The sequence below is a fragment of the Melopsittacus undulatus genome, chromosome 5 (genome assembly GCF_012275295.1).
Source record: "Melopsittacus undulatus isolate bMelUnd1 chromosome 5, bMelUnd1.mat.Z, whole genome shotgun sequence".
Taxonomy (NCBI): Eukaryota; Metazoa; Chordata; class Aves; order Psittaciformes; family Psittaculidae; genus Melopsittacus; species Melopsittacus undulatus.
The window spans coordinates 36848589-36874096 of record NC_047531.1 but is presented as its reverse complement, the minus strand read 5'-3'; the positions used below and the strand labels follow the sequence as shown (position 1 = coordinate 36874096).

General features: G+C 40.7%; 2 protein-coding genes across 2 annotated transcripts in view; one reads left to right on the top strand and one right to left on the bottom strand.

The window, feature by feature from the left end:
• The window catches only part of GRIP1 (glutamate receptor interacting protein 1), a 325658-nt gene extending 315007 nt beyond the window's left edge, over window positions 1-10651 (top strand). Inside the window, exons 23-25 of the mRNA XM_034062764.1 lie at window positions 875-1108; window positions 7672-7818; window positions 8831-10651. Coding sequence (XP_033918655.1) covers window positions 875-1108; window positions 7672-7818; window positions 8831-9067 — 618 coding nt within the window. The 3' untranslated portion in view covers window positions 9068-10651. The remainder of the gene's footprint in view (window positions 1-874; window positions 1109-7671; window positions 7819-8830) is intronic.
• HELB (DNA helicase B) lies at window positions 10645-25324 on the bottom strand. Its single transcript, XM_034062766.1, has 13 exons — window positions 25062-25324; window positions 23637-24011; window positions 22700-22926; window positions 20475-21347; window positions 19793-19964; window positions 18168-18309; window positions 17121-17251; window positions 16090-16174; window positions 14722-14781; window positions 14262-14466; window positions 13277-13411; window positions 12588-13037; window positions 10645-11549 (listed from the first exon to the last, which is right to left on the bottom strand). Exons 1-13 carry the CDS (start codon window positions 25255-25257, stop codon window positions 11463-11465), a joined length of 3138 nt encoding a protein of 1045 aa, XP_033918657.1. The 5' UTR covers window positions 25258-25324; the 3' UTR covers window positions 10645-11462.
• Window positions 25325-25508: the final 184 nt, after the last annotated feature.

The following is a 25508-nucleotide window of genomic DNA, read 5'->3' as shown; positions in this document are numbered from 1 at the left end:
CCTGTCCCAGCAGTGGTAGGTCTGTATGGTGACTGTGCCAAAGCACATTTGCCTCCCACTCCCCAGAGCAGAAAGTCTTTCACAGGGAGGAGGCTCCTTGCTGTGCACAGGTGCTTTTCATGTCAGTCCGTTCAACCCAATGGATGCGATGACTCCTGCTGTTGTCTTTCAGGATTTCACCCTCCATATATTCTTGCATCTAACATAAAAGGCTAGGGTTTGACTGAGATTAAAAACAGCAGTCAGGCTGCGGCTTGTATCCCTGCAGCATTAGTGCTGAGCTAAGGCACTCTTGCAGCATGCGTGTTATGCAGGGTTTCTTTCCAGGCAGGGAGTGAGCTTACCTGCATTGAGCTTTCCTTGGCCTGGGATGGGATCCAGGCACGGTCGGTGCCAGTGCTGACTCCAGAGCTGCCTAGGTATTCTGCCGACTCACATTTTTTTACCTTGCCCACACAGTCTGAATTGTAAATGCCTTCCTATAGCTCCAATTCTAACAAATGCAATTATGCCACAACTCAAATGTCTTTTTACTTACATGGGAAACATTTGTAAAATGAGCAATTCAGCTACACACTCTTCAGTCTGCCAGGGGACTAGCTTTCAAACATAGCTGTTTAGTGCTCAGTATTTTAGTTTGAAATGCCATCTGAAAACTTTTGCCCATAGAGTTCTGTTATTGTTGTGTTTTGCTGTGGTCCTTTGTTTTATAGTGACTTGCAAGCAGATTTAACATCTATCCTCTTGCCTTTTGCTGTGCCCTGAGTGATTGTGTTTTAACAAAGAATAGAGACTCCTCTCCTACTGCTATGAATTAACTGCTTACCTAACCCACATTCTGTATTAAACATTAACCTCTTCATTAATGCTCTAGGCCACAATTATGTCAGGAAGTACAATGAGTTTGAATCATGAAAACCCACAACCTCGTAACCAGCTGGGAAGACAAGCCAGCTTCCAGGAAAGAAGTACTGTAAGGCCACATTACAGTCAAGCTACTCGTAGCAACACATTGCCATCAGATGTGGGGAGAAAGTCCATGGTTCTGAGAAAAATTAAGCAAGAGATGAAAGAAATCATGTCACCAACTCCTGTGGAGTTACACAAGGTCTGTAATCTTTCTTCTGACAGCTTTGAAATAATACATCCAGCATAGGGAATCTAATTCTATGGCAATGCAGTAAGCACTTTTTGTAATGACTCCACAGATATAATTTGGGAGCCATGCATATTAGTTCTTACACATTAATGATATATCCTTGTGGGGGAAACTAACAAATAAAATGCATCTTTGTCTACTATTTTGTTTTACAATAAATCCTCAAAAGGGACCGCTCTTTTGCAAGGAGCATCCACTGGTAATTTGAATTGACAATTCCAGTAACTCATCTCTGCAAAATGTGTTCATTAAGAAAGCAAGTTTAATTTCTAGGAAATACATTTCTTTAGGAAATTACTCAAGAGGGTTTGGGGCTCCCATTGGTCCTTTTTCAAATTAACACTCATTTTGAATCAAATACATGAGACTCAATGTACATAATATTGAATGTTATTTCAAATTAGCTATTGCTTCTCTTCTCTTTATAATTCCTTTGCTCTAAAAGGATGAATAATCTTCAGTCTATGCAACTTTTCATGGCTCAAGGCTGTCAAAACCACCTGGTGATTGACCTCTCTGCAGCCTAAGTACCAGATAAAGTATCTTTAGATGTGCACAGCAAACACCCTGCTGGTTTAAGTTTCAAGTCCAGGGAGGCCATAATAGCAACCAGTTTCCAAAACTTTGGGGGACATTATAATGCTTTCCTCCTTGATGGGAATGAGGATCCTGTCTCCTGCACCCGTCTTCCTCTTAAAGGACTGAGAACTTCCCAGGGAGGAGGCAAAAGCATGGAGAAATACCACTAAGAGGTTGTTGTTCTTAAGAGAGTTGGTTTGGTTTCTAGTGCCTGTGGGTTTGGCTGAGTTTAGGTTGTAGTTCATTCAGTTTTGTTGAGCAAGGTAAGGACTCATTGAGTAAGGGCTAAATGAATGTTTACAGAAGGTAGTAGGGAGTGGATTTTACATACGGCAAATTAATCCACTGCCAGTGTAAACAATCAGTAGGATGTGTTGTGATAGTTTTAGGGTATTCATATTTCCAGCTTGATATGAAGTGATTAATGGTGTTAGTTACTGTGCTTAGTTTTCCTGAATGGTGAAAAAATGTGGGATATAAACCAAAACTACACCAGTAGGCATTTCACATAGTGCTCATGCTTAGCAAAGGCACAGTTTTCTCCTGTGAATTAGAAACCCAGCCTTTCATAATGGATAAAATAGATCTTTTCCTGAAAAGGAGCAGTCAGATTTGATTAATGAATCAGTATTCTATGGTAGCTGCTACCTCTTAAAGAGTCCTGGTCAGTACAAAATACCCTGTCCTTGAGCTTTCCCTCTCTTCAGTTGCCCATCTTTTAAGATTGCTGTGACCTTCTGTTTTCATAATTTCCAGTTTTTATTCAGACAATGTACCCACTTTTCCCCTCTCTGCTGAATTGATGCTGTAAGTATTTTCCTGAGAGATCTTGCTGTTGGGGCACTGGTGGGACAACCAGTGAAATACAAACTGGTTTTGGAAAACTGTGATGGTATAAATAGTCTTTGAAATGCAAGCTAAGACGTGGCTTGCCCAAGACCTACCTCAGTAAGACCTTCGAGCATGTACTTGTCTGGGTGCTGCTGAGCTTTCCCAGTTCCTTCTGCAGGACAGGTCAGGTACCTTGTTACTGCCTCAGTGTGATGAGCCTGCACACCTGTTGAGTCAGGGCCCATGTGCACTGAGTTCAGAACCTGAAGTTCATACCTGAAGTTCATACGTGAAGTCTGATTGCAGAAAACGGATTAGCTAAGGTTGATGTTCCACTGGTTTTTCATAACTTGATTGTGAGAGAGCAAGAATACATGATTCTACCAAAGGGAAAGCCATTGAAATGAAACATATCAATGGCCAGCCTGGCTGTATGGGCTGAAAGGCTGAGACTGGATGAGAATTGCTCAGGCTACAAACACAGATGAGTAAGTCTAATGGAACAGCATGGAGAGCAGACTGCATTGCTAGCTTGTCCTTCTCAGCTATACACCTGTCAGAAAGGTGACACAGCCCTGAGGATTATTTTGCTGAAAGCTGCAAACTTTGCAGTAAGTTAACCTGAATCCTTCACTGCTCTTTCTTACTTCACAGCATTACAGTCACCAAATGTGTACTTGAACTGTCTTTGTCCTGAGGATGCTAGGATTGAGATGTGTTGTGCAGATCTCTTCAAACATTTGTTCTAGATGGTTTAATAAGTAACATTTAATTTAGCTGGAGAGCACATTGCTGTATCAGTACCCAAATTAATGAACGTCTTTAATTGATTTTATCTACCTAGATAATCATATAGATTAATATTTTTCTAAAAATCATAGTGGAGCATTTTTGTTAAAGTTTCATAGAGCACACATTCCTCTGAGAGCAAAAATATGCATTGGATATCACATAATTTTTCAATATTATTACTGCAAGTAGTCATTAACCTAAACTCACAGTCAGTTAAAATACCTTAATAGCTGATCTGTGCAAGATGTATGCATTTAAATAAAGCATTTTCCCATAGAATTGAGAGGGAGAAGAGGCATAGAAATAGATTCAAAATGTGTAAGCCTCTCTTTTAAATTTGTAACCATTTAATTGCTTATGAAATATGGATGAACTTCCCATTTCAGCTTTCTTTTCCCTTAGGCTCCTGATGTAAATTGGGAAGTCTAACAAACTGCCCATATTAGAGATTTTGCTATCGAGATCAAACCTTCTGAACAGTTGTGATCAGAAATACAGATAAACCAGCATGATTTTACCAGGTGGTGTGTGAATTGCCTGTGCTGCTGGCTAGTGAAGATGAGAAACTTGAGTGGTAGGGCTTTGCCCATACCTGTTATTCAGTAAAAACCTGGCTATTCCAGACAGTGGGGGTTTTACTCTGAGATTCCCTTTGCAGAGTACATGCTGCCCCAAAAAGAATTGGCCCCCAAATTATAACCTATAATGCAAAAGAAAATTCTGTGCAGATGAGTTGCACCTAAATAATGTGGCAGTTAAACCTCAGCCTCATCCCTTAGAGTGAATAACTCTCAGTTTCTTCAATTTCCAAGCTCCTGTCAAATAAACCAGAAGTCAAGAGAAGACAGCCATATGGGAAACAGTTCTAAAAAATATTCTGGGATCTGTAGATCTAGAGAACCACAGAAATGAGGAGATATTTTGATAAGTAACAGTTGCAGTTGCAGGGTAGTGAGTAATTCCCTTCCAGAGTGCTCAGCCCATATAAATCAGGAATGTCCAACCTGAACAATTCGGGGAGCAATACAGGACATTTAGATGCTCGTTCTCAAGCTCTGCTCCCCTCCTGTCACACACCCAGCCCCAACTGCAGTACTTCCCACTGCCCCTCTACAGCAAAACTCCGCTTTTGTGCCCCTTTTTGCAGTGCTCCTTTTTCTGACCTACAAGCTGGGCATGAAGTAGTGTGTGCATTATTAGAGTAGGTGAGCATATTAGAGACTAAGGTGAGCTGATGCAGAATGGCACTTCCTGTAGGTCTGTAGAGTAGAATTTGTATGTATTTCGTTTTAGGCCACTCACTAAAACCAGGAAACAAGCAAGTGTCTTAGAAACATACAAATGGGACCACTATCTTTTGTACACACAGAATTATTCTCTGCTACAACTTTTCTTTGATAAGGTCTGGACTGTAATAGAGTGGACAGTTTGGAATCTGAAAATTAAGGAAGGATGCTGACCTACTGAACAGAGTCCAGAGAAAAACAAGCCTTGTTTCACGTCACTGCAGTGAAGGACAGAATAAAGTGATCTTATTCTCTGTGGACAGGCAGCTTAACTCTCAGCAAGGGTGAAAACATCTGAAGCACTGGAAGGGATTACTGTAATAGACTGTGGAGTCTCCATCACTGGAGATCTTAAAAAGCAGGGCAGACGAATGTCTCTCAGAGATGGGTTAGCTGCAGTTGACCCTCCTGTAGGTCAAGAATTCAGTTTAGATGAGTTCAGAGAGCCCCCTGTTTCATATGCTTTTGTAGTGCATGGGAGATTGAATCCAGCTCCAGTCAACTCCAGTGCCTGAAGGGAGAGGAAAGGGAAAAGGAGTAAGCGGAAAGGGGAAATTGCTTTGAAAAATGGTGCCATCTGTGCTAGAAGACACAGTATTTTAAGCCTTCTCCTCTTATGCACTGTGTCACATCTCTGTTTTTCAAGGCTTCTTTAAGAAGCAGTTAATGTGAAGCACTTCTATCCTTTGTGACGGTGAGGAAAAAAAGTTACCTCATTTGAAGGTAATTTGTGTCTTGGGTCCAGTGCTAATTATTTTTCATTCCTGCCACGAAATGCACACAAATGTGTCAATAAAATGTATCTCCCTCCTTTATTTAGTAGAGTGGTAGTCTTAAAGCACTTTCACAGCAGCTTCAAACGTATTTCAGATCAAAGCCATATTAGACATGCTATGATACAACAAACAAAAGCCTCTCTCTGTTCATAACAAATTATCATGAGTTTCCCAGCATCCTGCTGGTACAGCAGCCGTTGATACAAATTGAAATCATTCAATGATGAATCATTTTGAATTTGCCAATAGTTTTTTTCAGTGGTTGAAAAGCTCATTGACTCCTAAGGTTCATGCTGAGATGGAGGAATTGTGACTTCCATCACAAAGTTACTTTGGAGGAAGATGGAAGAAAAGCCAGCAAAGACCTTAAACACAGCAGTGCCTGGCAAGTTTCAGCTGACAGCTCAGACAGAACAGTGACAGCTCAGGGAGAAAGCCTTCAGCTCCACTATCGGGACTTGAGGTGTGCCTTTCTTCTTGGCTGTGCCATACAGAGGGAGAAAAGGGAAGATGAGGAACTGATGTAAAGTAAAGGATGAATACCGAGTGGGGGTATTTGTGCTTACCTTGGCATGAGACAGAGGTGTTTTCACAGCACCCCAATAGTGAATGCACCACCCACATCTACAGATACAGCAGTGCTAATGTTGCAGCAGCTGCTGTTGTATCTAACTTCTCACTAGTATCCTGTTTCCCAGGATAGCTATCAAATTTACTTAGGAAGTCTGTATTCATTATGGTTAAAGCAGTGCTGATATACCAGTGAAGACAAGTAAAGTCAAGAAAACGGGAACAAAACAGGGGAAAACAAACAAACAAAACACACCCACACAAAATAAAACAAAACCACAAATAAACAAATAAAAATAAGCAAAATAAAAAATTTAAAAAAAAACAACCCAAAACAACAAAACCCACAAACTAAAAAAAATACCCAACAAAATCCCAATCCAACTATTTGTGTCCCGCATTCTGTTTAGAGATAGCCTTATCTGTTCTTGCTTACCTTTTTGCATAGCAGATAAGACATGATCTCAGCAGCTTTCTGAAGGCACCACTAACCAGCACTGTGCCCCTGCACCTTGGCTTTCTTCTATGAAGTACCGACCAAGTCCTCAGCAGCCCGATCTGAATTTGGGCTTAGCCTACCTTGAGCAGGAGGTTGTATGTAGAGAATTCCCAAAGTCCCTTCAATTTGAATGATTCGGTAAGTCAGAAATCCAGAAAGGAATTTAGCAGCTGGCACACGCAAGGATGCAGTACATGGAGTGTTACTAGTACTGAACCATTATAAAATTACAATGCACTCTTAATGGTGTAATTTTATCCACCATGGTATGGTAAAACCAGTATTTTGAACCCAAAGTGACATAAAGCTATGGCAGTAAGAGCTAGAATTTGATTGTGTGGCTATCTGCACACGCATTTTGTGCCAGCACTGGTGTCAGGTGGATGTCATACCAGTGACTCACACAACTTACTTGCATAGCTCTGTACTCCTGATGTGAGAAAGAAGCAAGAAAAAGTAAACACCTTGCAGAAATAAAAACCTCAGCGTGCCACATACCTACAAAGGAGTCTCTGAATCTTTATCAAATAACTGAATTCACAAAGCCACCTGTGAGGGCTTGCTCTCTGAACACCTGCAAAACCTTCTCCTAACTGTTGCATTAACTTCTGTTTCCTGCTTTTGAAGGACCATCTCATGGCTGTGTAAGAACACTGCCTGCAAGCTCCTGTAGAAGGAGCCTCACTTGTATTGTAACAGATTGCATTACAACTCTTGTACTGAGCACTTTTGAGGTTAGGCTAGCAAGGGCTTACAGTACCAGTAGTGCTTATGACTGCTGGAAGTTCTGGAAGTCATGACGCTGATTGTGATCCCTGAAGCAAAACTAAACCTAATCTTTTACTTGGATTCTGGCAACTGGAGAATAGAGTAGCAAAAAAACTAAGAAAGACTGAAAAAAAATGACACCAAAAAAGGTGGGCTGAACACCACAGATTTCCAATTGAGCAGAAGAGAGAAGGGCTTTTTGTTACTGAAGAATAAGGTGGCTCCTGATATAATGTCAAAATGGGGACAACTGTAATACTGTAAGTACCAAATAGTAGGTAAGTGATCTCTCTAATGTGAAAAAAAAAAAACCTACCAAAACCATCCTAGGAAAAAAGCCCACCTAATGCTTGTAGAAATATAGACAAATGTTTCTGTTTTCCCTTCTCATCATGTCCATCCCCTCCACAGGTAACTTTGTACAAGGACTCAGATGGAGAAGACTTTGGGTTCAGTGTCTCAGATGGTTTACTGGAAAAAGGAGTGTATGTTAAAAACATTCGACCAGCTGGCCCTGGTGATCTGGGAGGTTTAAAACCATACGACAGGCTTTTACAGGTACCACATAGATTTAGAATGAAGAGACATGACATACATATGATGTTGTAGAAACGTTTGTAACTACCACACTGCAGGGTGTTGGGGTGTCTGCCCTATGCAGATGTAGAAAACTGCATGAAGCATTTTCATTGCTTGTTTGGAACAACCTTATTATCTACATCACTTACTGTATTTTAAATTATGAGAACTGAAATATTAAAAGTACAAAGCACTCTTTTATATTTCTGCTGGAACAGATTTGTGTAGGGGGATGGAATGAAAGACAAATGATCATGAGGCTTAGAGCCTCAGTAAGAAAAGGCTGCATTTTGCGGTGACGGGCTTTTCTGCAGCAGCATGAGGGCTAGGCTTTCTGTGAAGCCATAGTCACGTTAGGTGTTGCAGAGCTCCACAGGAGACACAGATGCTCACAGGAAAGCTGGAATTCCCCAGGGCGTTTCCAGACAAATTGGTCATTTTTGCTGTCCTTGATACAGACTTGACAATTGCTTCTGTGCTTGATCCAAGTTCTTGGCTGACGTAGTTGGAATAATGTAATAGTCAGCACCATGCTTACCACAGTGTCAGGCTGGACTGTGATGAGAAAACCACATTATTTGTCAACTAGCCCAATACTTTATATAAATTCATGTATATTAATTAAAACGGGAGAAGACCTGAACTGAATTGACATTTTGAATGTGCTCTATTGTATTGAAATGAATGAACCATGACAGATGAAATAACTATGTGCTGTTCATTGTCATTTATGGAGTGGGCATTGTGACAGCTGCCAATAGCTCTCACCAGTGCAAACATGCCCACTTCAGCAACATTCCATTGAAAGGTGAGTGAAAACTTAACTGGTGTCTTCAGATCAGACACCACGGCTAAATAGTCTTGTACTGGGTGATTCTTCACCTGGAATTTTTAAATGAGGTTCCATAGTCTCAAGGATAAATCTGTTTCTCTTGTGATCTCATTTCTTTTTCCTGAAATGGTAACAAAAATCCATCTTCTAATCTTCCAGGTAAACCACGTCCGCACCAGAGACTTTGACTGCTGTCTGGTTGTGCCCCTCATTGCAGAATCTGGCAACAAGCTGGAGCTGGTTATTAGCAGAAACCCGCTGGCACCTCCGAAAGGAAGCTCAGAACAACAGACTTCAGTGAGTGGGGAGTGGTGTGATCAGACTAACGCCTTCCTTCAGCAGAGCGGACACACTAATGTTCATACAGAGACACGGGATCCTACAAATACATTATAGCAGAAAATCGTTTTAGTGGGACATTCGGTAACAAAAGACAATTATGGTGCTAAATCCCTTTAAGATTTCTCTGAGATTAAGGCTCAGATGCTGTATAGCACTAAAAAGCACAGCTCAGTCTTTTTGTCTCAAGGCTTGTATTAATTCATGGTTACTTCTGAAAAGGTTTAATTCTTCATTAAGTCAAGTCAGTCCATTCTAAACAACCTAGCATTAGCAACAGTACAAAACTCATGAGGGCCTTTTCTTCCCCCCAGATAGCAAACTGGGGAGATGTTTTAAACATCATTTAAATGTTCCTCTCTTCCTCAGCAGCTGCTGTTTGAGGGAAAAGCACAGAGTTGACCTCTGCTAACAAACAGTGGTGTCCAGGTTACGTGGTTTTTAAAACACATTTTATCCATCAATCAGAAAGGTGCTGCCTGAGGGACAAGGAAGTGTGATGCTGCACTGGGTTTTAATTGTTAAATGTCTAGAGCTGTAACTTTCAGAACCTTTCTTCTGCTGGCAAGGAGGGTGCACTCTTCAAACAAGGCACGGCTGAGAGGTTTAACAACACAGTTGCAGGAGGCTGCAGGAGGAGGTGAATGTTACTGCCCCACTGTGGTACATTCTGTTAGGAGGTATGTTCTTCCCTATGCAATGAAATATTTTAACAGTCTATCTTGCAGCCTGTGGGGATTTTTAAGCAGAGTCTTTTCCAGTGGGATAAAACCTCTGTGAAGGAGGATTACTGACAAGAGTGAAACTGAAACGAGTTCAGACAAAACAGAAAGGTTTTAAAAGAAAATGGCTTTTTTTTAAACTATGTCAGTGGGAGACTGATACAAAAGCTCTTTAATGATCCATAAACCTGTAAACTTGTACTGACACACGTGAGCTTTTTAAGTAAGTCGATTTCTTGAAGGGACCAAAGTCCTATTTACTACGCTTCGTTTTCAGCCTTCTTTATGATAAATGTTACCCCCTACAACACGTTTTTAGGATTTAAAATTGTAAATATATTTTACAAACACATCACACAACCTCTCTCCTCTCCCCCCAAGCAATAAAGTACTGCCAGTTGCATTATATGCTCACCAGCAGCTGCTTTGGTTTGTTCCGGTATTCAAGTTGTTATTGGTAATTACTGTTCTTGGTGAATATAAAGATCCTGGATTTGTACATTTGTAGAGTCTCCATATCTAAGCAGTCACCTTACAGAGTTGTTTCTTCTCAATTTCAACTGTTTAACTGTATCCCTGTCGTTGTTTCCAACACATGAACAAGCTCACCTGCCCCGCACACACACCTATCTCTGGTTTCTATTTCAGCACTGCCAGAAAAGGTCAGAATGACATTCAATGCTGAATCATGTAAAAAAAAAGGAAAAAAAAAGTTCATCGAGTCACTTACTTAAATATGTATTTTTATTTGTAACAAATAAGCATTAAACTGTAAAGTATTTTTGTACAAATTTAATACTTTAATAGCATGATATTTATCGTCTATGTTATGTTTTTTGAAATTCAAACTGTTGCAAATATTTGTATGGAAAAACTACTGTATAAATTGAAATAAACAGTGATTTAAAAACATAAAAAATTAAGTGGCATTTTTTTCCACAGCTTTTTTTTTTTGGGGGGGGGGGGAATTCCAGCTGTACACGTAAAAAGAAAAAAGGAAGCTGTCCAAATTTTAGTGCAATTTGTCTGATGTTTGATCAGCATCCATCTTGCTGATCTCCAGAGTTACAATGCGGTAAGTCACATACATGGTACACAGAAGTTGAAATCGGAATGTTTTATCTAACTCCAACTGGGAATTTTGATTTCTTACCCAGATCATTACCAGCATATAATTGTGAGCTGAAGCAGCAAGTTGTACATCTCTCTCAAGTACGAAGTGGGGGAAAATTTCTGTGTCACTGGTTGCAACTTTCTTGTTATTTTTAATCTTTTAACAAGATTAAAACCCATAATCAATGAAAACCTCACAGCCACACACCAGAAACATCCCCTTTGCAAACTGCTTTTTGACTCCCAAGAGCAAACCACAGTTTTGGCACATGTAACAAGTTCTCATCAGTTCTGTAGCATTAGGAGATGGAGAGATCGTGGTATGGGCAGCTAGCCTTCAAATCTGGAAATCACCAGGTATTTTTGTATGGAACATCTGGATCCTCTCTTTCTTCACTGAAACAAAATAATTATATTTGATGACCAACACAACCTTTTTACTAAAGGGCAGATCTCTGAAAAGGGTCACTTTAAAACAAAAACAGCATGTACTTTATAGAACATGCAAGTACGGGAAAGCATACGGGAAAATTATCTGCACAACCAGCTTCTCTGTTCTGAATTCTTGAATGGAACAGGTTCAAGAAAGATTCATAATAAGGACAGTTGATTGGCTGTTACTTCTTTAAAAGCTTCCTAGGAGTTACGTGACCCAAAGTTAGATTCCTAAGTCTGGAAGATTGAAGTGGGGAATCTTCTGTTCTCTGTCAAAACAGAACAAAAATGTTATCAGTGTTTGAACTAGAACTAAAATCACAGAATCACAAAATGGTTTGGGTTGGAAGAGAACTTAAAAGATCATCTAATTCCAACCTCTCTCCCATGGGCAGGGACACCTTCCAGTAAACTAGGCTGCTCAAAGCCCTCTCCAACCTGGCAAGGTTGGAGAATAAACAATAAACATCTCCAACACCACTAGGAATGAGGTAGACACAACCTCTTTGATCAACTTGCACCAGCGTCTCACCACCCTCATAGTGGAGAATTTCTTCCTAATACCTAATCTAAATCTCCCCTCTTTCAGTTTAAAGCCACCCCCCCTTGTCCTGTCACTACATGCCCTTTTAAAACATCCCTCTCCAGAATGCTTGTAGGTGCCCTTTAGGAAGACTGTTATAAGGTCTCCCCTAAGCCTTCTCCAGGCTGAACAATCCCAGCTCGCTCAGTCTGTCCTCACAGGGGAGGTGAAGATCAGTCCTCTGATCATCTCTGTGGCCCTCCTCTGGGCTTGCTTCTACAGGTCCACATCCTTCTTATATCGGGGGCCCCATATCTGAACACAGTACTCCAAGAATACAGTAAGTATCCTCAAAAACAGTTTTTTCCTCATGACAGAGCTCAGAAATGAGACAGAATGAAAAAAAAAACACCTATTAGGCAGGTCTGACTGTATAAAAACAGCTTCACCAGTTAAATTTTATATAAAACTCTTACAGCATGTCAGCTCTTAAAAACAGACTTCTCCACACAAAGAGTGACTATAGCCTAAGCTACTTATTGGAGTGATGTGTTGGCTAATAAGGTGCATAAATTTGCTACTATTGACATTGTTAACTTATTTTTGCATATTACTCTGGGAAAATGCCTGCCAAACTCAACTGCTTTACCAGTTACTGAGGATCTGGAAAAGTATTAAATAAATAATGGCAAAACAATTGTAACAGTCAGAAGGTGACTTGCGGTGGTTAAAGACAGTGCAGAAGTTTGGTTTAAGCCTTCCCAGTTCAGAGATCGATACTCACCCAGGGTGTTTCCATAGCATCCTCGGAATTCTCTGCTAGGGTTTGTTGCCTTTTACGTGCACTTTGCTGCAAAATGTCTGTCTGCTCTTCTTGAATGAGAACTGCTGACTCTGCCTGTTTAATCAGGTCTGTTAGAGGCTCAGGTGGCTCAGGAGCACCTTGGGTTAGACGAACAGACTGGGTCTCAGGGTCCTGACTCAGCCAGCTCTTGGTCAGGGGAGAGGAAGTGTGTCCGGGACAGCTGCTCCTTTCTGCAATTGCCTCTCTCAAAAACCTCTGTAAGTGAGTTTTTCTGGGCACACTCTTGTTAGTGACCGCTCTCCTGAGGTGCGGCTCTTCTGCTATAACATAGACACGGCAACATCCTCTGGTCACGGCTGTGTACACATGCTGCCAGTGCTGACGGCCAGGGTTGCCAACCACATAGACAACAGTTTTCTCCTCAGAACCCTAAAACATGTTTAAAAACAGCTTATTCAAAGTGATATCTCCAGTAAGGAGTCAGAAAAAAGACACAAAACCAAGGAAGCTGGAGACAACTGGGGATACTCCCAAGACTATTTTGTATCCTGCATTCAAGGAATTTGAGTTTCAAGAGGGCTTCTGGCTCTTTCACATGAAAATACAGCGCATTAGCAAGTTAAAGCCATAAGAAGGTTTTACCAACTCATAGCTGCTTTATTTTTTACCTGAAATGTGTGAATAGTTCTGGCCCATGCATGTTTTATGTGGCATAGCTTCTTCAGTGCCTTATAATCCACGGTGAATGTAGAGCCGTACGTGCTGCTGATGGTCAGTAAGCGCTGTTTATTAATTTCTACATCCTGAAGAAACAGCACAAGAACACTTTAACCTGTGTCTATACATCTGTGTGTATCCATATTACAGCTTTCCCTGAAATTACTGCAAAAATAGCTGCAATATCAACCCAGTGAAATAATTTCAGAAGACGGTACACCCAAAAGATAGCTATCATCTTTCAGCTGACCTCCTTGAAGGAAAAGCAGTTTCACTTTACACGGCCTACCCGAAGTCCTTCTGTTTAGGAAGAAACATGCTGACCAAGGTAGTTTTAACCCTCAGAAAACTGATACAGTGGATACAGTGAAATATACCACTGAGGCCATTTTAATGATCTACTGCCACAAAGGCAAAGAGCCCACTCTCCCCCACCAACCCTGTATGGTGCCCCATCCCATGCACAAATATGGGTACTTTCACTGGACCATGTGCTGAGTCAACTCAGGAAGCCAGCAAATAAATACAGAAGTTTTGCTGCTCTATTTTTTTGGCCAGCTTAGTTTTCTAAAGATCTTAATCTTAGATTAGGGGAGAGCTCAAAGCTGTAACAGCTTTATTCTTTACTTAAGACTTCTACCTCTATCCAAAACATCACCCATTTCAATTACATATACATTTTAGTATTTACAGAATGCATTTACACTGAGCACGAGCAGATCAACTGAAACACATTTCACAGAAATGCTCAGAGATGTATTTTTTTAATTCTCCACTTTAAGTCTGCCTCTTTCTTGCTATTCACATGATTGTTTAGCAGAAAAACTAAGTATGTGCTGCGGACTAAAATTACAAAACTGCAAATTGTTTTGTTCTGAGCACTCTACAGGGACTGACACTGGGGGTTTTGTGCCGGTTCCTGCAGCTAGGACTTACGTTTGTTATGAAAAATATGTCTCCATTGCACAGTCGCTTGCCCTCCTCAGCAGTGTCTGCAGTGAGAGCGCTTTCTCCACTTTTGTGTTCATGGTGATAAGGACCCCCCCCAAAACCACAACCTGGCAAGAGATCCTTGAGGTACGTATTCCGTGTGCAAGAAATCTTGTCATCAATTTGAAATAAGAGGCGTTTTTTATGGTCTCTAGGTTGGAGAAAGAAAGAGGGAAAAATGTATTTATAAAGTATGCATTTATCATCTCTCAGGATTTCTTACGTCTCCCCTCCCTATACTTGGGCCAGATTAATAACCTTAATAACGTTCCAAACAGTTAAGACAACTCACATTTAAAAGATGTTTCTTGAATTTTTGTAAACCCTTTCAATAAGAAACAGTCACATGGAGTTACACCATGACAGTGAGACTGTTCACAGGAAAAAATGCAAAATACTGGCTTACCTGGTTAAATGATTCGAATAGTGTTGGCAACAAAGTTCATTTATTACATCGCAATCTTGCCTACATCGTACAAAAAAAGAACAAGAACAAAATCATGATGTAGAAGGAACGGTTCTGTCTAAATACCATAGAAAGGTGAGAATGTTTATGCTGCATACCTAGATTAGATAGATTTAAGATAAAGAGGAAAACTAAACAAAAACTAAACCTGGATATATTATTTTCTGTCTGCAGATGTATTAAAAATAGAAGATTTATTTGCTTTTCAAAGACCTGGAATTTTACCTTTTAAATGCAGAATAAGTACCTATATTCTAGAGTAATCTTTTATGGAAACCATTAAAAACAGTACTGTACCTGAATGCAGACTGGAAAAATAAAACTGATTTCAGAGTTACTCAGCATTCACAACAAGCAGGTAAACTACCTAAAATCTACAAATTTCTTATTTGTGCACTAGTGACCTGTAAACAGTGAGGTTTTATTGCTGAGAAAAGGTTCTTCACAAATAAAAGTAGTAGTCTTTTCTAAAGTACCCTTCTGTGCAGAAGTATCAGTTTATGGACTATTGGTACTACATTTATCCCTTCACTGTTTCTGTGAGGCCATACTATTCAGGATAACATGATGGTTCATATTATCAGTGGTTGGTAAACTTTCCAACCTTTCTTCAAAGCATGTTAGAGCCCTACACCCTACCCCTTCTTAAATGATAAGCATTGTGCTTCCAAATATCCAAGCTGGATATCCAAAGTGCATTTGCCAATGTACAACAAGAGCACTAATGCCCATCAGATTACACGACTGAAATATGGCCTTTGTTACGCAGTCAAAATGCAAGTATCCCCTGTCATTTGGTCAATGTCCACCTGTGGCAGAAGCATATATAGACAGTAGGTTACATGTACCATCATGCATCCCAGAATTCAAATCTGCCACAATGGGATACTTTCAAAAATTGACATTTCTTTGTATTTTGTGGGTTCCTCCTGAAGATGAGACCTCTCCTTTCACTTCTGAAGAACACTGCCCTATAACAAACACCAGAGCACAGGCTCTCAGAGAACGTACTACAAAACCTGATCACTTAAGTCCACCCTTTGTTTCTTTAACATGAACAGCACAGATGAACATGAAAACAAAGGCAAAAATAATGATGCAAAGTAACATTAAGCTTATAGAAAAACGAAGCAGCTCTCCATGGAGAGACTAGAAGCAATCAGAAGACACAGGAAAAGACACCTGGCCTGTTCTCTCCAGTAATCTTATGATATTGCCACTAGTCTCTACAATTCAGCACATTCAGGTGGGTTTAGATAATGGCTGCTAGCAAGGATTTTTTCAGTGTCTGCCTACATGCTCCATTACCTTCTGAAAGCAATGAACTGTGATTGTTTGGCATCCTGCAATCCTGGTCCTTTTTTAAGTAAAGTCTTTATGGCAGTTTGCAACTCTGTTTTAGAAGTCATAAAAAGTAAGGCATTAAAATATGCAGAATAATACAAGAAAAACATAATTCAATATGAAATTGCCTTTGCTTATTTCTTGCTTCAAAGACATTTCAACTTGTTTAAAAAAAAAAAACACAGAAAAGAACATAAAGCACAAAAACACACCCCTCCCAAAAGCTAAAATGTGAGAGACAAGACTGATATGGAATGAGAGAAATTCTAGTTTCTCTGTGCTAAGCAGCTGCACAGAGCATATTTCATGCAAAATAAGGTTTGGATATAGCCCATTAAAGAGGTAAAGATAAACTGATACAGGGGAAATCCAGGTTTAGTATTATTTGCTGAGTAAGTTATTATAGTAAGGTAAGGTGATACCATTCACACTTTTTTTTTTACATCACATCCTCCTTGAAGCTTTTTGATGCTTATTAAGTAGCAGCTCCTCAATCCACTTATCCAAGAAAGGTCAAAAAACCAAAAGCCATGTCCCTAACCCTAACATGAAAATATGTTTACAGAAATACTTGTTCTCTGCTTCCGTTTTCCTAACTTGATTCTAGAGTTGGGTGCACATTCCTGTCCAGCACCATCCTGTTACAGATGCTGTTTACTCAAATTACTGAAACATTTAATCTTTTAAGGTCTGACAGCTCCACCTACCATAGAAAAAGACAATCACACTTGTTTACACTGATGGAAGCTGCATCACCCCCAATTCAAGATGTAACTAACTGGTGAGCTGGAGCTCTACAGTGTATCCTTTGCACTTACAGGTTTTGCTGCACCCACTTACAAAAAGCTAAACTATAGGTAAACTATGAATCTAGCATTTAAATTTATACCACAAACAAAACCAGACTACAATTTTCCCCAAGTGCTAATTCCAGGCAAACAGTCTGTGCTTTACCAAAGGGAAATCCAGATTACAAACTGAGTGTACACACATACTGTCACAACCCCCGCCAGCAGGCAAAGCAATGAAAATGAACTTCTTCTCTGGGCCTGGCATTTTCATTTCCTCATTCCAAGCAGAAACTTTCAGCACCTCATCAAATTCAGGCAGCTGCCGGTGAGAGATTCTTGACCAGAGAAGAGGAGGGAAAACAGAAAAGTTATTTCCAGTTAAAGGACTCCTGTGTAACATCATCTGTACCAGCCTGAAATTCACCATTTATACATTTTTGGTCATCTATACTACATACTTCAGAAACACTTTCTTCTAAGCATAACTTACTATCACAGTGAAAAAATGCTAACCTATCCCCTAACACTTCAGCACTACAGTAGATATTTTGTGTTCTTACTTCTCATGGAAGCAGACTGGAGTAACACAGAAGTGTTAGCAAAAATAAAGTGGGAGTGTTTGTAAAACATCTGGTAGTCCAGAATATTCTCAGCTTCAAAACAACATCAAAAGGTCTTGGGTACTTGGACCTAGATATTGCTGTTTGAGGTTTAACAAAGAAGTCACGCACTGACAGTAAATAGGATTATTTCAAGTCCAAAAGTAATGCAAATGCTGGAAACGTTCAGCACTTCTAGGTATTAATACAAAAAAAAAAGGAAATTATGATTTAACAGCCCTTGGCACCTAAACTCTTAATGTAATGCAGTCTGGTTTAGCTGTTGTCACACTTACCAGCAATATCTTTAAGACTTCCTTTTTAGGGAAGCAATTATAAGTCAACACAAGCACAACGCGTTTGAAAACAACAGGGAGTATTTGACAGTGAAATTCGTCCAATAAAATTCAAGCATATTCCATCACACACATTTTTTTCCTCCAATACATACACTCCTGGAAAAATCTGTGGGGTTCTGCTGTTGCTGTTTTGGGTGGTTCTTCCATTTGCTTTTAAAACCAGTGTTGTTAACTTTTAACAAGAAACTATACAGAAGCAGTAATGTAGAGTCAAATGTGGATGCACTACTGTTTTGCAGGTAAAGGACCAACCTACTACAAGAATGCTTCTTACATACATAATGAGATCCTACCTTGATGCATTATCTACAATTAGCTGTGATTCAGCTCTGTGATTAGTTCGCAGTTCCACAGAAAAGCCTCTTGATTTTAGGCCCTCAAAGATATCAGCTAACATGTTTCCTGGGTCTATGCTTGGTAGCTGTCTAGTATCACCTAAACAGAATGCATATGAGTATTTGTGAGAAGCACTAATAGATCATCTGTTAAAAACCCAACAAAACAACCCCACACTGGAATTAATAAATTCTCAAACCTCTACATAGCAACATGATTCATCAACACAATTCACACGAAATAAAACTTCCAAGAATCTAAGAAGCTTTGTTTGGGGGATCAGGCTGTAGCTTAAATTTCATGAAACTCAGCAATGCTCTACTAGCAGGTGCAAATCCCTCTGCATGATAAACACTGACAGTGAGGACATCTCATTCAAACACATTTTGAAAGTTACATATTTATGAATGGCATGCCAAAGAGCAAACCTCTGAGACAGCAGAAAACTTTCATTTTACACGTGTTTCCCCTTCTGAATTAACCAAGACGATCGTAGCATTAAGCTGTAAGTAACGTGTCATGGGTTCAGCAGTAGTAGTCATTTTTTCTCCTTCTTGGTAGCTGGTGCAGTGCTGTGTTTCAACTTTTGGGCTGAGAACGGTTGCTGATAGCAAGTATGTTTTGAGTTACTGCTCAAATGTTTGGTTTGTCCAAGGCCTTTTCTGAGCACGTGCTCTGCCAGGGAGGAGGGGAGGCTGGGAGGAAGGAGAGACAGGACACCTGACCCAGGCTAGCCAATGAGGTATTCCATACCATAGCACGTCATGCCCAGGATGTAACGGAGAAAGACCCGGAAGGGCTGGAGCTCTGGGAGGATGGAGGAGGTATCACTTGGTGCTCGGTCGGGCAGGGTGGGGTGAGTTATGGGTCGGTGACTGGTGAGGTGTTGTATTCTCTTCACTTGTTATTGGCTTTATCATTATTATTTGTAGTAGTAATGGCAGTAGTGATTTGTGTTGTGCCTTAGCTATTAAACTGTGCTTATCTCAATCCGTGGGGGCTACATTCTTCGGATTCTCCTTCCTAACTCTCCGGGAGTTGGGGGAGCAAGGGGGGGGAGTGAGTAACAAGCTGTGTGTGGAATTGGTTTAAACCACGACAACATGAAACCTCCCTTCTAACATGAGATTTAAATGTAAACACTAGCTTCTTTAAATTTAAGGAAATAAGGAAAGTTTCCCAGTTGCAAGATGTAATAAGCTATCACATGAAGTCATAATCATAGAATCTCAGAATGGTTTGGGTTGGAAGGAAATTTAAAGATCATCTAGTTCCAATCAGGGATACTTCCCAGTAGACCAGGTTACTCAAAACCCCGTCACCTGGCCTGGATAATACCTTCAGAAGTAGACAAAAGAGTGCTAAAACAGGGAAGGGAGATACTGATATTTTTGTATCGACAGCTGAGATAGAAAACTCTCTCATCTGACCTTAAGAATAAGCAGAAATATCCAAGTGCAAAACAATGTAACATTCTGGGGTATTTAAGAGACTCAGTGAAACCAGTGACAGCTCTGATACTTGCACTGTATATTGTGTATTATTAAGTACTGTATAATGCTAAAGTTGCTGTTTCACTTACCTAGGATAATAAGTTTGGCAAGCTGAGCATGCTCGAATAAGAGTTTTAAAACCAAACTCAGAATGTGTACAGACACCAAACTTCCTTCATCCACAATCAGAACTGTCACAGTAGAAAATTTCCATGGCTGTAATTGTTCACTCTGCCTCCAGGATCTGAAACTATAGATTATCTAGAAACAAACAGAAGTAAATCAAGTTCTGACATGAATCAACTGTCAACAACTGTCTTATAAAGGCAGCCAGAGTGTGGTATCTTCTCGTGTTGTATTTAGAGCTATCATCTGAAATTCTGAACTTAAAACTGTCAATACTCAGACTTAATCTTTCAGGCTTAATTTCCTCCTTGGAAAAACAAAACCCAAAACAATAGCTGAGAAGCTAAAAAGACCAGATGCCTTAGAAAGGCAAAAATGAGATGTGTGTAAGTAGAAAAAAAACCCCAACAATCAAAAACCAAAGTTACAGCAAACAATTTATTTCAAATGGCTGATGTACAACTCTCCAAAACGTAATGTTGACAAGTTGTACCTAAGCATTAGGTAAGGGTTTCATATGAAAAGTTCACATCACAAGGTTTTGTTCTGGGTTTTGGGTTTGGTTTTGTTTTTTTTTTCAAAACAAGGACAGTCAAAAGGCCGTTCAGAACACAATTTAAAAATAAAACAAAAGGACATCCTTACCTGATGCAGTGTATATGCAGGAATATTTGTTTTTTGACTCAGAAGGCCTGCAGCCCTCCCTGTAGGTGCAGTAAATAGTACGTGCACATTTTTTTTTGCGTACATATTCTCTGACTCCCCGCTAAGATCAAAGGCATTCCATTCCTCAGATGCATCCAGGTCTTCTTCAAAGGCCTTAGAAGCAGCTTCCACTTCTTTTTCCATCTGCTTCAAGTGACGAAAAAGGTAGCTAACTATGGTACTCTTCCCACAGCCTCCTTTTCCACTTATGATTGTGATGGGATTAGAACAAATCTTCTCCAAAGCAATCACCTGATCTAAGTCTAACTCTGCTTTACTCTGGGTACCAGATGTAGACCCCACTTCCTTTTCAGCAAAGTGATTTTCACAATTATGATTATCTGGACTATTTTCGTTCATATGTTCCATTTCATGTGCCTGGGTAACATTCACGCCGATATCTACCATTTCTCTTGACGTCTCAGAAACATTAAGTACCTTTTTCACATCAACATCCAGTTTCCATGAGCGGTTTGACAGAAGTTTACTTATATACATTGCAATGTCTTTTTCAGATTTATAAAGATAAGGCAGAAATACTAGTTTTTTCTCCTTAATCACTATGCTCTGGTCCTTCAAAAATTCAAGAGATTGCCAAACATGCTCAATGGACATATCTTTAGATACAAAATGAGCTAATTCATCTTGATCTTGATAAGTGTGCCCCATTTCTCTACACCGTTTCTTGAGCTGATCATACAGAATTAACGCATTCTTCTGCAACTCAGGGATCTTCCAGAGGAGATGTTCACACTGACAAAACGCAGCCCACGTTGCCTCACAGTAGGGAAGTTTCAGTTCTCTATAGATGATCTTCTCCCAAGAAGGAATAAAAACAAATATATATTTATATCAGAAGATGTTAACCGCTTACTGAGTAACATTCCTCCTGACAAATATAAATTGTAATCACTGAATTATGTATTTTTTCATAATATATGAAGTTATATTGCTTTTCAAGCTACATGAAACCAAGATACTTATAAGTAAGATGGAATGATAATTCCTCTCAGTTACCCTTCTGTATAAACCAGAAACTTCTAAATCAAAAACCTGGCAGATAAACTGGGTATTAGGGAGAAATCATGCGCACCTAACTATCGCAGTTTCAAGTAAAGGCACACAACCTGTAGAAGCAGAGCATAGGAAAGGCATTAGCCATATAATACTGTACCCAATTCTTAACATGATAGTTCAACAAATACATAATCCTTACGGAGACTACTGCAAAACAGTCAAAGACTGGGATGTGCAAAAAAAGATGAACTGCTGCAGGAAAGAAAAATTAATTGGACCTGCTGAGCCTCAAGAGAAAAAGCTAAAGAGAGTCTTCAAGCAATAAAAAACCCTTGCAGTGAGAATGCAGGTCTTTGGAACAAGAAACAAGAGCAACAAGTCTACTGCATTAAGGAACAGTCAAACTGCACATCAGGAAAAAGCTTTTAAAAGGAAAAGACATGGAACACTGGAATAAACTTGCTGAAACTCTGCAATTGGAGCTCTTAAAGACAAGTCAGAACATCTGTCAATAAAAGCATTGGGTAGCCGAAGCAGAGGGATTAACTAATCATGTCTGAACTATCAAGCCGTAGCTGCCATCTGAGGTACAGGAGTGCTAAGGTGAGGTGCAGCAGTAAAGCTGCACAGCAAGTAGAGTGAAGAAAAACAAGAAGGCAAGCAGCAACTGCAAAAAAACTTATACAGAAAGGAGAACCAATAGACCAGATGACCTCTTAAGAGTAACTTATCTGCCTTACTATGAAAGCACAGATACTGTTCTATGCATTAAGAATAGAAAATCTCATTTCCTGGTATCAAACTGGACAATTGAGGGGTTTAAATCAGCTTTCTTACTTTTGGGCCAATTACCTCAAGTATTTAACTTTCTCCTCTTTGCAGAAAAGACTAAACAAATGGTTGTAACAAAACCACTTTTAAAATGTTCCAAGATTAATTTGTGGTAGATCAACTGGAAAAAGAAACCAAAAACCAGACACCAAACCTTTCCTAAAACTGAGCCCAGTACATTATCTATTTCCAAATGAACTAAACTTATCTCCTACAAATGCCCAGTTGATAAACAGAATGTTAACTGAAACAGCATTCAATCTAATGAATACTCTAATGTAACAAACACATCTTTTACCCAGCTTAACACTACTTACCCTGCTGAATCCAAGTTTCCATAGCTCATTCTTTAAGATCTCGTCCAATTTTGTTAGCATCTTGTCTTGAAAATACTCTTCCTTGCTATCTGTACCGCTGTTCTTCCCAGTCTTTCTTTGCCAACACACCATATCCAACAGACAGCAAAAATGGCGTGGCAGAAGAATGGGCAGGAACTCCAGTATCATAGGAAAAGTCAGAGCTACCAATGCTGCCTTTCCTGCAACTGCAGGTACCACAAACCAAGACAGCTTTCAGCAATACATGAAGATATTTATAACCACAATTTAAAAAGACTTTGGCTTTTATCCTTCTGCCTCCACTACATCCAAAACCTCCCAAATTTCTTTCTTATTCTTTGTAATCCTAAAGACTGTTTTCCTTGAACTGCCTTGGGAAAAAATAATGGAAACAGATGACCAAAACTGCAACTAAATGTACTCATTTGGAAAATATGTATTATACGCTCAGTTTAAGCTGTGTACTGATTTTTGCCAGTTCAGACCTCACCACACCTGCTGCTTACCTAATTTTCAGACAGATGTACAGAAGCTTAAAATCCAAAATAAGAGGCTTCTAAATCTGTAGTATCGTATGAGCAGAGAAACTGAGGGAAACAGTGCTCTCCACTGGCTTTCTTAATGATCCCAAACTTAAGCTATCCCTTTCACCATTTGTATCAGTCTTGGGATCTGCAAAAGGGGGATAATGAAACTGATGTGATCTATACCTTGCTTTAAAAAACAAATTCCAGAAGTGAAATGAATTTCAGAAGAAAGTGAGACTTTTAGAAATTTATCTTTTGGAAAACAAAGAATGTTTGCACATTCAAAACCATTTCAATATACACTTCATATGAAGACAAGTTAGCTTGAACACAGTATCTAAGACAGAACTCATTCATAAACCTACAAACATAGCACAGGATGTACCTACATGACTTTGAAACATAGTAGAAGATGTCATAATTCTTCGTGTCTCTTTGCTTAACCCCTGCCGGTAAGTGTGAAGCTTGGAATTCTTTTAGGGTGTTTTCAAGATTCCCAAAACTCAGCACGGACTCCTCAGGAAGCCAAGTAAAAAACTTTTCTCTAAAATACTCTGGAACGGCACATTCCTTAAGAAAGAGCGAAAAGACTTGTCGGTTGTTTTCGTCTATAGCAGTCCGCAGAAAATACGATGGATATCCTTGCACGAAGTACTTGGACCCCAGTTTTTTAGCTTTAACATTAACTCTCCACCAAGGGCCAACTAATGGAAAACGTCCAACTACTTCATACTCCTTCTCAGTGTTGTCTTCTTGTATAATAACTGAATTGTCAAAAAGAAAAATAAAATCATTGTAAATTAACAGTCATACAGATTAAAAACTTCATTAAGAGAGTTCTGCTTGTTCAAAGCTTATTTTTATCTTTCATAGAAGTTGCACAGTAAAAGTAAAGCAGGAAGTTCCATAAACTTCCCCATGTCAGCCTTTTCAGTAGGCTTTAAAAACAAAAGCAAAACCAACCTCAGAAAGAAGCACCAAAACTGCTTCTCCAGGAGTCTGAACTACAAAATTAAGAATGTGCATGAACATTTAGCCAATTAATCACACCAGCCTTTTGTTTAATATCACACCTTTTATGCCAAGATAAGTTTGCAATTCGGTTTTAGGCAGTTTTGCTGCAAAATATCCCATCAGGGCACCTGCATTCTCCTCACATACATTTGTATACCAAGTACTTTCTGCAGCTGAAACCACAAAACCTCTAAGCAATTAATACAAGTTCTTAACGTTCCACATGGCCTGTTTGCCTCCTGTTTCATCCCCTTTCCCTCACAAGCACACCATTCCTCGATCCATAACATGGAACTAAATGCCACAACCAGCACAAAGCGCACTCACTCCCACGCTGGGCAGGCCCCTTTCTCACACCACCGGGATACCCCCAGCTCTGAGCTCTGTCACAACTTGCCCATCTGTTCTCCCCTTGCTACCTCACTGAACTTCTCAACCGATTTTTGGATACAATATTCTTGGTTGCTCCAAGGTCCCCTGCTTTTCCAAGTACGGGACGGACCGCGGGGACTCATTAATGTTCAGTACCAACATCTTTAATGTCAGAAAACATTAAAAAAGCGCCTTTTGTTTGTGTGTGGAGTTAACCTGAGTGGTTCCGTACTGCTCCCATGCCGTGGCCGTGCATAAATGCAAACGACACTGCCCTTCTGCGACCTGTGTAAGATTCACCCTCACTCCGGACTCCTGGCTCCCAGTGCCGGGGGAAGCCGCGCTCCCCGCCGTGATGAACCGTTCGCCCCCGGCACACCTCGGCAGTGCCCTCCTCCCGCCCGCACCGCGCTCCCACCGCCCCTCACCGGCTCGACGGGGGGGCAGCGCGGCCGCCAGCTTCTGCCCGGAACCGTCCAGGAACGCAGCCTCCGCCAAGTGCGGCTCCTCCTCGGCCTCCTCGTCGGTCTCTTCCTCCGAGTCCCCCGCTGCCTCCCGCCGCAGCGGCAGCAGCACCCCCCACAGCTCGAGCACTGGCGCAGGCCGCTGCCGGCCCGCCGCCATGCCTCTACCGGGCCGCGCTGACGGGAGGATCCTTGCGGCCGCACCGCGCCCGGCGCGGAAGGAGACGTGGAGAGGGACGGAGCGGGGTCGCCTGGTGGCAGCGGGGCCGCCTGGTGGCAGCGGGGCGGACTGGTGGCAGCGGGGCCGCCTGGTGGCAGCGGGGCCGCCTGGTGGCAGCGGGGCCGCCTGGTGGCAGCGGGGCCAGGCGGGCTCTGGCCGGGTCCTGCGCTGCTCCCGGCGGTACCGGGTAG

What these genes read in the sequence shown, in the direction of transcription:
- HELB (XM_034062766.1), bottom strand. Translation starts at nt 25,257, where the DNA reads ATGGCGGCGGGCCGGCAGCGGCCTGCGCCAGTGCTCGAGCTGTGGGGG. An exon ending in CTACTATGTTTCAAAGTCAT is followed by an intron (nt 22,927 to 23,636) that starts GTAGGTACATCC and finishes TGGTACCTGCAG; the next exon opens with TTGCAGGAAAGGCAGCATTG. An exon ending in ATGCTATGGAAACACCCTGG is followed by an intron (nt 11,550 to 12,587) that starts GTGAGTATCGAT and finishes CTGTTTTGACAG; the next exon opens with AGAACAGAAGATTCCCCACT.